Raw genomic sequence first — 15,877 nt, forward strand, 5'->3', positions numbered from 1 at the left:
CCATACCCGCTTCAGTGCATTTATTTATTATTTTTTATTCCCCCACCATGATTTGTTTTTGCATGCTGTCTGCTCTCTGTGTCCATTCGCTGCATGCTCTTCTGTGTTTTTGCTTGCCTCCCTTTTATGTTGCATCACCTTGCTGAGTCAGCTCTCCGCGGTGCTTGCAGACTGGCGGCTCTCCGCAGGTTGTGGGCGAGCCTGCCTTCACAAGGAGGCCCTGGCACCTCCCCTATGGCAGACGGGAGCCCAACTGAGTCACAGCCGCTTCCCCAGTGCATTTATTTTAATAGGTATTAGGAAAAATACACCTGGTGTGGCAAGTGTTTCCCCAGTCGCACCACTTAGGAAGGGTCCCCGAGTGCAGTGTCTCATTAGACGCTCTCTAGCCCAGCACGTTAGCGCGGGAGACAGCAGCCTGCCAATGCCCCCCGGACGTGGGGACACGAATCCCTCCGCCCGCCCTGCACCTGCTATTGTGTCCCCTGGCACTGTCAACCGAGAGTCGACACTAGCAACCAGCATCCTGGTGAGGACAGAGCCTTCACCGCACCTTCCAGCCTCGGGGTGCAGCGGCAGCAGCTTCCCTTCCCAAATCAGACACAACACTACCCATGATTTTGAAATATTTAATCAAAAAGGAGCCTGGCATTTAAAGAGTTAGGTTCACAAACTTGACGCATTCTTCCTTTTCGCAATTTACCTCTTTAAGCATCCTCTAAGAAAATAAGGTCTCCGAAGACATCCACCTACACTTAAAGAGTTCATTAGGAGGTCACAGCGCTTTGCAAATAAGTATCCAGTTTCATTGTAACAAAGTCCCGTGAGCAAATTTAACTACATACATAAGAACATTCGTTAAATACAATTCTCTGGAAATATACATTATACCTACAGTGGTTTTTACAGTGAGATCCTTCCTATTTTGTGGTTTTCTTTTGACTGATCCAAATGGCAAATCACTGTATGGTCCTGGATCTCCAAGCTATAAAACTGAAATACGTGTTTCCAGCGTAGCAGATGGTGACCAGGAAGGCAAAAAACTGGAGAAAACAAAAGCACAACAGAAAGGGCATTTAGGGCACATTCTAACTAGTAGAAGTTACCACAGCACTTCCACTGATTCACGATGCCCCAGGGTTCCGCCAAGCCCAGGCAACCTCACCTAAAACTACTTTGTTGGTTTAACTCCCTCCCTTCTCTGCTTATGCTGTTCCCATTTTTTGGAATATGTTTGGGAAGCTGGAAGTCACGCTCAAACTCAGGGAGCTCCCTTGAGAGGGAAGGGGATGGGTACATGTGTTTCTGCTTCAGTGTACACAGCTTGGAACCAGGGCTCAGCTTCAGTGGGCTACCTGGCTAGAGAACACAGAGGGTCCAAGTGGGCCAGTGTGTGCGTGTGTGCGCCCCCTGCTGGGCGTGGTGTACATGGTGACCTGGAGAAGTCACCTGCTTTAGGGGACCGCAGCCACCCACAGGGGGCTGATCGTCGACTGCTCCGTGCCCACGTGGGCCTGTGATGCTTACTCTTGCATGTGCTCACGCTCTCCAACTTGAGATTCCAAATATAAATACAAGACTATAATGAAACCCCGGGTACTCATCCATCAGCTCCACCATGCTTATCATTTGGTCATTCCCACGGATTCCCTCCCTCCCCTTCTTCTTTTGGGATTGGACTATTTTAAGACCAATCTTGGAAAACCTTGTTAAAATTAGTATATTTTTTTAAATTAGAAAAATAACATGTGAGGTTGAAAAATGCAAACAGTCAAGAAGTATACACACTAAGAAGTAGGCAGCCTTCATTCCATGCCTTCGGCCCCAAGTCTAGAGCCGAGAAGGAGCCTCAGCTGTTGACTATTTCTCTAGGCATTTGCAAGGCATTAAAAAAAAGTCAGCTTGTGCCAATTTTCTGACACTTGTCTCCCGCTTAATAAACTGGAGGCCGTAGAATTTTTCCTAGAGTGCCTGAAATCCTCAAATATTCTCTTCCCCTCCAACCCTTATTTTGTTTTACCCCTTTGGTTTCTACTCAAGTAGGGGCAGCCTCTTGGCACTTCAGGCCCCATCAATTTTGATGCTTCTCGAACCAACCCAAAGAAGAAGAAATAAAAAAGCAAAAAAAAAAAAAAAATCAGACCAACGAGCCAGCGGTCAGAATGTCACCACTGCGCACTGCACCTGCTGCCGCAGCTCGTGCTGCCCACTCCCTGGTCCCAGGCAGGCCTGAGGGGAGGAGGAGGGGCTCCCGGGGGCGCAAGGGGACTCACCGAGGAGGCCGCCCAGCTGTTGAAGTTGTGACTGTCCCTCTCAGGCGAGACGGAGGACGCATCCACCACGGCGGCCGAGAGGTACAGGACGAAGGCACTTCCATTGAAACACAGGCCCTGGCAGGGACAGAGAAGAGGCTTGGGCACCTCTGACCTCAAATGAGTGGTCAGGGGCCAAGGGGAAGCTGGGGGCGAGGGCGAGGAGGAGGAAGTGCCTGGGGAGGGCGCAACGCCAGCACAGAGCCGCGCCAGGCTGTCCCATGCCCCGACCAGTTGCTTCTCTCCTGCCGTTCGCTCTTGGCCCTCATCGCGTCCAGATCTGACATGGTACCTACTGGCTGGGGGAGGAAGCCGGCAGAAGGTGCCATACGGTGAGAGAGGGCTCAGCCGGGCCACCTGCCCCTGCACAAGCTGGGAGGAAGCCTTTCTGGAGACAGGCCCAGCCGATTTGCTGACCCTGGAGCTCTGAGGCCAGAGGGACGTTTTAACGAGCTCCTCTGTACTTGTCACAAGTTCTTTTTCTTTTTGTCAGGTACCAGGACCAGGGATTGAACCCGGGACCTGGTGGGTGGAAAGCCGATGCTCAACTACTGAGCCACACTGGCTCCCCTGAGTTTGTTTCTTCATTTGTTGGCTTACTAATATTTTTTTAAAGAGACACCAGGAACCAAACCCAGGACCTCCCGTATGGAAAGGAGGCGCCCAACTCCTTGAGCCTCCCCAGCCGCAAGTTCTTAAAAATAAAAAGTTTAGGGAAGCGGATGTGGCTCAATGGATAGAGCGTCCGTCTACCACATGGAGGGTCCAGGGTTCGATCCCCAGGGCCTCCTGACCCGTGTGCAGCTGGCCCATGCGCAGTGCTGATGGGCGCAAGGAATGCCGTGCCACGCAGGGGTGTCCCCTGCGTAGGGGAGCCCCACGCACAAGGAGTGCACCCCGCAAGGAGAGCCACCCCGTGTAAAAAAAGTTCAGCCTGCCCAGAAGTGGCGCCACACACATGGAGAGCTGATGTAGCAAGATGACGCAACAAAGAGAGACACAGATTCCTGGCGCCGCTGACAAGAATGCAAGCGGACACAGAAGAACACACAGCAAATGGACACAGAGAGCAGACAATGGGGGGGGGGGAGTGAAATAAATAAAAATAAAATCTTCAAAAAAGTGGCTTCATCTTATTTTTTTTCCTGCTCTTAGAGGAGAGAGAGCTGTAAATCCAAGCGAGTATCTGGTTTTCAGCTGTATTTTAACTCCAGGAAATCATCCTCTGAAATGTGCAGAGTGTGCTCCCATCCCAACGAGGGCGGAGGCTGGGGGAGGGGGAAATCAGCGCCGAAACCAGCGCGTCATCAGGTAGGACACGGTGCCTGTCCAGGAGCAAGTCCCCACGGCCACCGACATCTGCCCCTCGGCAATTCAGAGACAGGAACGGCAGGGCAAGGGGAGGACGCGATGCAGTTTCTTCTCAGGGGAAAACCGCAGGTCCACAGACTTTTCCAGCTGCAGGCTCCGGCGTTCTGGAGTTGGCGTGTCTCCAGGTCACCACCCGTACACTCTGCCCACATGGCTCCTGGGTCAGGGAGGTCAGCATTTAATGAAGTACATCCGCCTGGGTTACACCCGGGCTCCCCTGCCCACGGCGCTCATCGGCCACTAGGACCGTGTCCCCAAGAAGCCCTGCTTTCCACGGTTGACTCACCGTGCCTGGTGGCTGTGTTTTTGGTCCAGGAGTGTTCTGTGTATTTTTTAAAAACTTAACCGGTAATTTTCTTTTTTAATTGCCAGATCAGCTCTTGGAGTATAGAGTGGTACATGTTTATTCTTTGCCAAGTAAAGAACTCTCAGGAGGCGGATGTGGCTCAGGCGGTGCAGCTCCCGCCTACCGCACGGGAGGTTTGTGATTCCGTGCCCGGTGCCTCCTGAGGAAAACAGCGAGCTGGTGGGATGGGCCAACGTAGCAAGCTGACGCAACAAGAGACGCAGGAAGAAAAGCATAATGACAGACACAACAAAGCAGGGAATGGAAGTGGCTCAAGCGATCAGGCGCCTCCCTCCCACATCGGAGGTCCTGGGTTCAGTTCCCGGTGCCTCCTAAAGACACAGCAAGTGCAAACAACCAGGGGGTGGGTAGAAATACAATAAAAAAAATAATAAAAAAGATAAAGGACTCTTTCCCTTCTTTAAAAAACAGACACTGTTAAATTTAAATTTATTTACTTTGGAGAAGTGGGTGACTTTAGTTTGCATTTTGGGAGTTGAACTTTTTTTGCTTTACTCAACCAGCCATATATTACATTTAAAATATCAAAATGCTAAAATAGTAATATGGATTCATTGTAACCTAATAAAATCCCAGCTGGACCTAACCATTTGGAATAAAAAGCAGTGTCTCCTTTTCTGTGTCCATCCCCTGGGGCACAGGCAAACATGCACATTTGCACAAATGGACCCACGTACAGTTACGCAGCTTGCTTCGGGCAAGTTCATTTTTCTATCTTGGGAAATCAGAAACTCCTATTTCCCTTGGAGAGGAATGGGGAAGGGGCTGGTAGAGAGGCAAGTGGAAAGTAGGTGCACTCTCCCCCGACTCACCACTCCATTGGGGTGCCCTGGCAATTTATTCCAAGCCTTCCTGGATACTACTATCTCACAGGGCCGAACTTTTCGGCTTTCCAGACTCATTCAATTTAGCAAGCCCCGAAGTAAATATATCTATGAGGAGGTGTGGGCTGGGGAGCTGTAGTGAAAATAACTGGAAAGGTGAAAGAAAAAGAAGCAAGGGCCAAGAAAGCAGGATCTGAGATTATCCTGAAGGTTTGAAGGGGAAAAAACTGATGTGTTTAGCTGCAGAAGTGAGGGAAGGATGCCCAAAGCTTCAGAAGGCTCTAGAACATCACTGAGCTTCACAGCAGCATAAAGTCTTGTTGCTATAGAGAAACAGGCCCCGAATCAGACTATCCAAGCTGATGGACCCTAAAAGCTCCTCCAACTCGAGGGCCACTTTTGGAAGCATCGCTGGCTATGATGAAGTGGGGGCAGCTAGGAAGTAGAGTAGTGTACAAAAAGACTTCCAACTGGAAACGGACTTTGGCCCAGTGGTTAGGGCGTCCGTCTACCATATGGGAGGTCCGCGGTTCAAACCCCGGGCCTCCTTGACCGGTGTGGAGCTGGCCATGCGCAGTGCTGATGCGCGCAAGGAGTGCCTTGCCACGCAAGGGTGTCCCGTGAGGAAAAGCCGCCCAGCGTGAAAAGAAAGAGCAGCCTGCCCAGGAATGGCGCCGCCCACACTTCCTGTGCCGCTGACGACAACAGAAGCGGACAAAGAAACAAAAAGCAAAGAAACAAGACGCAACAAATAGACACCAAGAACAGACAACCAGGGGAGGGGGGGAAATTAAATAAATAAATAAATCTTTAAAAAAAAAAAAAAAGACTTCCAACTGTTCCTTTTTGGGGGGCAAGGGGCTTGGGTGGGGAGAGAGACTAGTCTTTTCTAAAATTGTTTTGTATAAAATGTTCTTTTATCTCAAATAAAGGCACAGCTAGATAAAAAAAATTTTTTTTAAGATTAAAAACCAAAACAGGCAGCGCTTTGTTGATTTTCCATTATGTATTATGGGTGCACGCAATTTAAAAGCCTGAACTGCTAGAAATGCCTAATCCCTTCACAGTAGAGCAGAGGAAGGTTCTTTCGGGTTCCACAGAGATTTCCTGAGGGCTAGAACCAGATCACAGGATTCTAGAATAGAGTTTTTTAGAAGTGACTTAAGCCTCCCTGCTCGGGAAAATAAGCAATATAAAGTTGATATCAAATCAAAACTTACTGGACTCAGAGGATTAAGCTTTAAATGGACTCATTTTGGGAAGCGGACTTGGTCCAGTGGTTAGGGCGTCTGCCTACCACATGGGAGGACCAAGGTTCAAACCCCAGGCCTCCTTGACCCATGTGGAGCTGGCCCATGCACAGTGCTGATGCCCGCAAGGAGTGTCCTGCCCCGCAGGGGTGTCCCCCGCGTAGGGGAGCCCCACGTGCAAGGAATGCACCCCATAAGGAGAGCCAGCCAGCACGAAAGAAAGTGCAGCCTGCCCAGGAGTGGCACCGCACACACAGAGAGCTGACACAACAAGATGACGCAACAAAAAGAAACAAAAAAGAAACACAGATTCCCGTGCCCCTGATAAGGATAGAAGCAGTCACAGAACACACAACCAATGGACACAGAGAGCAGACAACCGGGGGCGGGGGAAATACATAAAAAATAAATATTAAAAAGAAATGGGCTCTTTTTTATGCAGCCATGCACGGAATCTTCTGGTTTACCTATTTCCAACTTTCCTTCAACTCCAGATGACAAAAGGGTAACTCAGAGGAAGCTTCCTTACAGCTTCTCTACACACCAAGAGGAATTTCTGATCAGAGGACGATGGGACGAAATCCCGAGATGATACATAAGCTAGTGTATGGATTTGTTGACTGTGATGTGATCCAAAACGAGCGGCTTAAGTAAGACGGTTTACTCCTATCTCACTGAACAGGACGACACGCAGCCGAGCTGGCTGTGGCTCCTTCCTTCTTGTCGGCTTGCCATCTCTGAGCTTCTGCTCTCCACGGTCCCTGACTCCGTACCAGCTAAGAGGAAGAGAAGGGGAGGCAGACAGAGCATGCCCCTCCCAGAGCACGACCTGGGGGTCCCACACATCCCTTCTCACGGTAGCCAGAACTCAGTCCTGAGGCCCACCCGGGGGCAGGCGGGCTGGGAAACGCAGCGTGGCCATGGGCCCAACGGAAACTTCTACTACTGTGGAAGGAAACAGCTGCTGAGGACTAGTGAGGGGCCCCTGCCCTGGTGCTGAATCTGTTCAGAGGACTAAGAAGGTCAAGTTTCAAGCCGGGGTCCCATGTTGGGTCGTTAGGGTATAAAGGAAGAGCCAGAGCTACTGGACTCCTCTCCTCGGCATTTTCCCAAACCACCCCGAGTTTAAGAGAGCAGTCAAAGAGAATGAGTCTTTTCTCCCCTAGAACGCTGCCTGCCTCTTTATCTAGAATTTACCATCACTTTAATGCTGTGCACATCCGTCTTTCCCATCAGAATCTGTTTCTTCTTTTTAAAGATTTTTCACTTATTTCCCTCCCCCACTCAGTTGTCTGCTCTCTGTGTCCATTCACTGTGTGTTCTTCTGTGTCCGCCTGCGTTCTTGTCAGTGGCACCGGGAATCTGTGTCTCTTTTTGTTGTGTCATCTTGTTGTGTCAGCTCTCCGTGTGTGCGGCACCATTCCTGGGCAGGCTGCACTTTCTTTCGCGCTGGGCGGCTCTCCTTACGGGGCGCACTCCTTGCGCATGGGGCTCCCCTACGTGGGGGACACACCTGCGTGGCAGGGCACTCCTTGCACACATCAGCACTCCGTGTGGGCCAGCTCGTCACATGGGTCAGGAGGCCCTGGGTCTGAACCCTGGACCTCCCATGTGGTAGGCAGATGCTCTATCCATTGAGCCAAGTCCGCTTCCCCGCAATCTGTTTCTGGAAAGCAGCAGGAATGTCCAATTTACTGTTGTACCTCTACTTTGCTGGAAGTCCAGCCTTTAAGCGTCAACCGTGCTAGGTGGATGGAACCCTCAAATATCTGATGGAAAAATGAAAGGCTGAGATTTGATCTGGGAAAGGCTGAGAAAAGGGATCAGGATGATACTGTACAAAAATCACCTCTTCACTCCCTACCCCACCTGTAACTAGCTATTAGAGGAACTCAGCACTGCCCAAAATATCATCCACGGTCCAGGAGCTTCAGAATTACCTGGAAATTGGTTAGAAGAGCATGTACTCTGGCTATGCCAGACCTATTGAATCAGGTCTGTCGGAAATTTCCCTGCAGGACACATTTCCCGCTATCTGAAGGAAGTTCCGTATATTTTTTAAAGCTTTATTTTACTTATTTCTCCCCGACCCCTCTCGTTATCTGTTCTCTGTGTCCGACTGTTGTGTGCGTGTCTTCTTTTTAGGAGAGAGGTGCCCAATTGCTTGAGCCACCTCTGCTCTCTGCTTTGTAGTCCCTCTCATTGTGGTTCCTCCCTGGGTCTCTTCATTGTGTCATCTTGTGACGTCATCTTGTTGCATCAGCTTACCGCACCAGCCTGTCACATCAACTTGCTGTCTGGCTTTAGGAGGCACTGGGAACCTGACCTGGGAATTCCCATGCCATAGGTAGGGGCCCAACTGCTCGAGCCACATCCGCTTCCACGAAAGTTTGATTTTGAATACATAGGCCAAAAGAGAGTATATGATAAGCAACGGGGAGAGAGGCTTCAGGGTACAAGAGAAGGACCAGTAAGCAAGGATTTGGAATGCCTGACACCTAAGTCCTCAGTTTACCACTCACTAGCTACATAACTTTGGACTAATAACCTTCTAAAGCTGTCTCCTCTGTGACAAAATCTGTTAGCTGACCCCAAAGATTTGTTCTCTCTCCTTACGTGGTGATAGTTTCTTTCTAAGCACACGGTTACCTAGAATAAAGATTCTATTTCCCAGCCTTTCTTGGAAGGAGGTTGTAGCACTTTGATACGGGTATGAATTCCAAAAATAGATATATTGGATTATGTTTGTAATCTGGTCTGCATCTGGGCGTGATTGAGTTACGATGAGGGCTTTGGCTGGGCCACGTCATTAGGCATTGAGACTCCACAGATATGCACAGAAAAAAGGCATGGCAAAGGACAGAGTTGAGGCATTTTGCTGTTGGAGTTTTGATTTGGAGTTTGATGCTGGAGCCGTAAGCTGGAGCCCTGGGAAGACAGCACACAGAGGAAGGAGAAGCCAGCCCTGGGAAGAGAGGACCTGAGCCAGGAGAAGAACAGAGAGGAACAGAGATGTCTCCTTAGACATGGCAGAAACCCCAGGGAGAGAGACAGAGCTGTTTGCCTGACAGTCTCCAGCTGACCTTGTGGAGAGAGGCAAAGCCTAGAGAGCCTCATAGTCTACAGCTGACCTTGTGAAGGAAACAGAGGAGCTGAGCCCAGAGGAACCCAGGAAGCCTGAACCCTGGCAGACGTCGGCAGCCATCTTGCTCCGACACGTGAAAATAGACTTTGGTGAGGGAAGTAACTTATGCATTATGGCCTGGTATCTGAAAGCTCCAACCCAAATAAACACCCTTTATAAAAGCCAACCAATTTCTGGTATTTGGCATCAGCACTCCTTTGGCTGACTAATACAGAGGTATAGCCAAGTGGCCATGTGTAGGCTAACAGAATGTGAGCAGAAGTAATGGATACAATTTATATATCATGCCTTAAAAGGGAGGCGTGTGCCTTCCCCTTTTCCCTTTCCACCTTTGTTCCCCTGGCTGGAATGCGGATGTGATGGTGGGTGCTGAAGCAGTCACCTTGGACCACAGACCAAAGCCAAATGGCAGAGCCACCTGGGCCACTGGCTGATGTCGAAGAACGGGACACCTGTACCTGGGCCATTACAGGAGAGGGAAGCAAACTTTAAGTCGATGTTACTATCCAGCTCTCTATCACGGCAGTCAACCTATAACCTAACCGATCATAGACCTGGTCCACAAGATGGGAAAAGCCACCCACGTGCCACCTGTCGCGCAGGAGACAATGTTGCTAAAGAGCTGCGTCTTTGTCGACCTGGCCTGCTCCGACAGACACACCCAGTGGGTTGGCCTGAACAACAGGAATTTACCGGCTTGCAGTTTTGGGGCCAGAGGAGTCCAAAACCAAGACATCAGCAGGACCCGTGCGCTCTCGTTCTCGCGCCGCTGCCGGCAATCCTGCAGTTCCGTGGCTTGCGCTCTGCCTCTGTCGATGGCCGTGTCCTTTCTCACTTCTGTGCCTTCCCAGTTCTCCCCGTAAAACCTCCTGTAATGCAGATCAAGACCCACCCTCATTCAGGTGGGCCGCTCCTTAGCTGAAAATAACCTCTTCCAGGGGTCCTGCTTCCAATGGACTCACACCCGCGGGACTGCCGATGAAGAATCAGAACATGTCTCTGTTGGGACATAATTCAACCTGCTTCTAACTGTGCGAACGGTAAAGGACCCCCGCTTGGATCATTTCCTTTCTTTATTCCTGCTTAGTGAGGTATCACCTAGAGGCCAGGTGTTTAGAACTCGGTTGTGCCCTTGGACTGAGTCCCTTGGACTGACTGGTTAATGGGAAACAGGAAGACTCAGTGGGACCCTAGTCAAGCCACGCCACCACCGGGTGACAGCAGGGACCTACCTCTGCAGGTGCAAGTAGAGGCAGAGCCGACAGGAAGGTGAACATTTTAGGTCTCTCATCCCTTTCGTTCTGACACCACTGTCTTAGTTTGCTAGAGCTGCCATAACAAAAAGCACCACAAATGAGGTGGCTTAAAACAACAGAACTTATTGTCTTATGGCTCCGGAGGCTGGAAATCTGAAATGAAGCTGTTGGCAGGGCCACGCTCCCTCTGACACCTGCAGGGAAGAATTCGTCCCATGCCCCCTCCTGGGTTCTGGTGGTTACAGACGAGTCTTGGCATTCCTTGGCTTGTGGCAACATCTCCAGTCTTTACCTCCGTGTTCACATGACCTTCTCCCTTGTGTGTCTAAATATATCAAATCTCCCCATTTTTATAAGGATGCACCCTAATCCCATTTAGCCTCATCTCAACTAATGGCATCTTCAAAGATCCTTCATCCAACAGGGCCACGCTCAGGATAACGGGGGTGAGGGCTTGAACCGATCTTCTTTTAGGACATGACTCAACCCACAACACCAATGGCTGCTGGAAAGATCTAGACTCTTTAGAGTTGCAAAGACCACCAAAATACAGTATCTGGGTTGGTGCCTCCTGCTCAGAATGGCTAAATGAAAAGAGCCACTTCCAAGGACAAGAAAAACATGAATATATTTTCACAGGGAACCAGCAGACTCCAGCGTTGACAGCTGTGGGCTGGCGTTCCATTTCTGGCTATCAGTTTCTTCACTGGCAGAATGGAAACAATCCATTCCATCTCTGCAAAGTTATTATAAGGCTTAAATGAAATGATGTAAAATGTAAATACGATGCCCAGCACACAGTAGGTGCTTAATAATTGGCAGCTGCTACTAGTGGTAGATGCAGTCTAATACCCTCTGCATTGTATAGCTCACAAAGCTTGCAGTGAAGTCGACACGGATGAGCTACAGATGATCAAGGTTCAGAGAAGGCTTTGCCATACATAGGCTGCGGTGCCTAATGCTATGAAGAGGGCAAATTTTCTTGCTTAAAAATTGCAGCTCAGGTCAGATTTATCACAAAGCACGTCCCAAGTTCACCAGATAAATTGTATTATAGCATTGAGGGCCTGGGAGCGCAACAGTGCTGCATATTGTTCCTGCTGCATATTGACACCAGCAGGTCACTTTGCACCTGTCCTCTCCCTGATACGTTATAGGGGTTGTTTATGGTTAAAATTGGGTTCCAGTGCAATGCTCGAGTCTTATCAACTGGGGAGCGACACGATGTTAGGCTCCACGGGTGGTCTCCCAGCCAAGTTCCCGGGCGGCCTAAGATCAGGCCCATTGAACCCTCATCCACCATCTTGGATTCACATGTGTTCTGAAAACCAAGGGTCAACTCAAAACTCAGAAGGCAGCCGACGCGGACCTGAACTGACGTGGGGGCAGTGTAGTCCTAATCGTCCCTCTCAGCAGGAAAGTTCACGTGTTCTGATCACGGTGCTGCCCCAGACTCGCAGGGAGGTGTTACGTGATAAAATGCACCAGTTATCCCATTCCCTTCCTAAAATTTGAAAGAAAAAATATCTTAATTCCAAACACAGCTAGCCCAGGGTTTCAGGTAAGGGACTGTGGAGTTAAAATGATTTCTAAACCAGCGCTTCCCCCTCTTGAGGGCCAAAAGAATCACCTGGGAAGCTTGTAATGAGAGAGATTCCCAAGCTCTCTCCAGCAAGCTCTGACTCGGCAGGTCTGGGCTGTGGCCTAAGATCCTATGTTGCTAACAAGTTCCCAGGTGATGCTGAAGCCACTGGCCCAGGGACCACACATGGAGCTCCAGGAGGTCACTCAGCACCAGGGGCCCTCAGCTACCTCGGCCCCCGCGCCAGCCTAGGTCAGCCACCCTTGCCTGGTGTTGGGACGTGACAGTGAGGGCCACCCTCTGGCTCCCGAGAGGCTGTGCTGGGCAGCAGGAAATACAGAAGTTTCGTGCGAGGACTGTGGTTGTTATGGATTGTGGCCGTCTGACATTACTGAGGAATTCCAAAAAGACATACTGATTATGTTTGTAAACTGGTCTGTTCCTCTGGGCTAGTGACACCCTTTGATTCGACTGGATTCACAGGTTTCACTTTTACTTGATTAAATTGTGATTAAGGCTTTGGTTGGGCCAGTAGGACGCCGAGTCCCCGCCCCCTTGGTGGGTGGGGGACTCACAGAGAAAATGACAAGGCAGAGAACACAGCGGGAGTTTTAATGCTGGAGCCCCGGGAAGTAAATACACAGAGAAGCAGACAGACGAGGAGAGAGAGAAGGCTCCATGAGACACGGCAGAGGCCCCGGGTAGAGAGAGGAGCCATTTGCCTGAAAGTTTACAGCTGGACTTGTGGAGAAAGCAGAGCAGCTGAGCCTGGAGAGAAATGAGCCCGGGAAAGAGACAAGACTTATCCTGGCCTACAGCTGATATTGGAAGAAGCTGGGACCACAGAGCCTTAAGGGGAAGAGGAAGCCTGAACCCTGGCAGACGTCGGCAGCCATCTTGCTCCAGCACGTGGCGACAGACTCTGGTGAGGGAAGTAACTTACGCTTTATGGTCTGGTATCTGTAAGCCCCTACCCCAAATAAACACCCTTTATAAAACCAATAGATTCCTGGTACTTTGCATCAGCACCCCTTTGGCTGACTAATACATGGATGGAAACATTTTCCAGATTTGCCACACTGCGTATTCAGTTAACACCATTTACCCAACTCGCCAATGCTTCGAGAAGTTACAAATGCTTTTCGGTCGGAACAGTAAATAAAAACCTCGAAGAGAAGCCAGACATGCTTGACCTGCAGCAGCTGCTGGCGCCAAATGTTTTTAGAAATTTACATGTGAACATCGTAAAATTGGGGAGTTCATACAAAAGCTTAGACTTCTGGATTCTGTTTAAAAAAAAAAAGAGTTCCAAACAGAAGAGCTAGCAATCCAGGGACCACATTTCCAGTTTACTTCTTTGTGAAGTGAAAAATACCCTCAAATTGTTTAATATGCTGGGAAAGTGTGTGAGCGACAAGAACTGGGCATGACCTGCCGCCTTTCCCGTGCGAGCACGCCGTCTGCAGCCAGGAGCCCAGGTACTGCTCGGGCGGAGAAGCCCCTGAAGCAGGATGAGATCAGAAAAGGAATACGGGGCGGAATTCAGGAGGCCAGGGCTCCGGCTGTGTGTGAATCTGTGCAGAGTCGCTTTCCTTTCCTTATCTATAAAACAGGGACCCCACCTCATGATGATCAGTTCAGATAATACCAGTGAAGTCACTGTAAAAACCAGGGAGGTCCAGAAGGCAGTGTTGCTAATTAAAAAAAAAAGGACCATTAAAAGGCAATATTGGGAAGCGGATTTGGCTCAATAGATGCAGCACCTGCCTACCACATGGGAGGTCCGCGGTTCAAACCCAGGGCCTCATGCCCCGTGTGGAGCTGGCCCATGCGCAGTGCTGATGTGCACAAGGAGTGACGGGCCACGCAGGGGTGTCCCCCGCGTAGGGGAGCCCCACACGCAAGGAGTGCGCCCTGTAAGAGAGCCGCTCTGTGCGAAAAAAGTGCAGCCTGCCCAGGAATGGCGCCACACACACGGAGAGCTGATGCAGCGAGATGACGCAACAAAAAGAGACACAGATTCCCGGTGCTGCTGACAAGAATGCAGTGGACACAGAAGAACACACAGCGAATGGACACAAAGAGCAGACAATGGGGGGGGAAGAGAGGAAAAATAAATCTTCAAAAAAAAGGCAATATTGGGACATGGATGTGGCTTAAACAGTTGGGTTCCTGCCTACCACAGGGGAGGTCCCTGGTTTGGTTCCCGGTGTCTCCTAAAGAAGACAGTGAGGTGGCGTGACAGGCAGGTGGGGTGAGCTGAACCAAAAAGATGACGCAACAAAAAACACGGGGAGGAAAAAACAGAATGAGAGACACAAGTGAGCAGGAAGTGGAGGTGGTGCAAGTGATTGGGCGCCTCCCTCCCACATCAGAGGTCCTGGGTTCGGCTCCTGGTGCCTCCCAAAGAAACAAGGAAAACGAGGAGACACAGCAAGTGCAAACAACAAGGGGGTGAAGAGAAATCAATCAATAAAATAAATCTTTAAAAAAAAGAGGCAATATTAGAATGTTTGAATGAAGTACATTCATGATGGGGTGCAGGGCTCAGAGAAGAGAGAGATGTATCTGGTCTACACCAGAGGTCAAGACCACTGAGGGAAGCGGACTTGGCCCAATGGATAGGGCGTCCGTCTACCACATGGGAGGTCCGCGGTTCAAACCCCGGGCCTCCTTGACCGGTGTGGAGCTGGCCCATGCGCGGTGCTGATGCGCGCAAGGAGTGCCCTGCCACGCAGGGGTGTCCCCCACGTAGGGGAGCCCCACGCACAAGGAGTGCACCCCGTAAGGAGAGCCACCCAGCGCGAAAGAAAGTGCAGCCTGCCCAGGAATGGCGCCGCACACACGGAGAGCTGACACAACAAGATGAGGCAACAAAAAAGAGAAACAGATTCCTGTGCTGCTGATAAGGATAGAATCGGTCACAGAAGAACACACAGCGAATGGACACAGAGAGCAGACAACTTGGGGAGGGAAAGGGAGTGAAATTAAAAAAAAAAAAAAAAAAGACCACAGAGTTGCAAAGCCAAAAGCATTCACTATTTGCCCTTGACAGAAAAAGTCTGACAGCTCCTGATTTAGGCCACCTGGCTAGAAATTGAGACTTAAGCCAAAGTTTTGTGACATCCAATGAGATTTGTTTCCTTATAGGGCTTAACTTAGCTGTGAAAGCAGCTCCCAAAGAAGAAAGCCAGGTTATTTTGAGAGGCAATAGCAGATAGCACCGCCTGAAAGGATACATTGCCTGCCAATCAAATGCTAGTCTATGACCCCACAAACGGGCTATATTTCAACTCTGGTTAAGTCAGTTACTTGGAATTTTTGGTATTTTTCTGATAGATTGGTTGAGAACCAAAAAATCAGTATCATCTCAAAGCTCCATTGTATACATACACACATGTGGCACCACTTGGACTTAAAATAATCATATGGCCACTGCAAATTCCCCGTTAAGACTGTAAATGCTCCAGGGCAAGGCGGACCTCCCTGACGCTGTGAGTTCCACTTAGAAACGGTGCATTTAAACACACACACACACACACACACACAGAGGAAATGGCACATTCATTCTTCAAGATGAAGCTCAACGTCATCTCCTCTCTGGAGATTTCCCGGTTGATTCAAGTTGAGGTGCTAGCCCCCCACTGTAGCCTGCACCTAGCGTACTGTGTTTGTGCATTTTCTTCCATAACGTGCGTTCGCCTTTGTCGACCCCGTGTCCGTTTGTCCCACCTCCAGCTCCGTGCCCGGAGCCGGGACAAGGATTCCAA

General features: G+C 50.0%; 1 protein-coding gene across 2 annotated transcripts in view; it reads right to left on the minus strand.

Annotated features, from left to right (window-relative positions):
• Positions 1-615: 615 nt before the first annotated feature.
• Positions 616-15,877, minus strand: part of CMTM8 (CKLF like MARVEL transmembrane domain containing 8) — a 120,176-nt gene continuing 104,914 nt past the window's right edge. Inside the window, exons 4-6 of one of the 2 annotated variants that reach the window (XM_058290758.1) lie at positions 9,963-10,138; positions 2,274-2,390; positions 616-1,043 (exon numbers count right to left, since the gene is read on the minus strand). In XM_058290758.1, coding sequence (XP_058146741.1) covers positions 986-1,043; positions 2,274-2,390; positions 9,963-10,138 — 351 coding nt within the window. In that variant the 3' untranslated portion in view covers positions 616-985. The remainder of the gene's footprint in view (positions 1,044-2,273; positions 2,391-9,962; positions 10,139-15,877) is intronic. The other variant, XM_004471169.4, reaches the window with a different exon arrangement.

The sequence above is a fragment of the Dasypus novemcinctus genome, chromosome 31 (genome assembly GCF_030445035.2).
Source record: "Dasypus novemcinctus isolate mDasNov1 chromosome 31, mDasNov1.1.hap2, whole genome shotgun sequence".
Classification (NCBI taxonomy): Eukaryota; Metazoa; Chordata; class Mammalia; order Cingulata; family Dasypodidae; genus Dasypus; species Dasypus novemcinctus.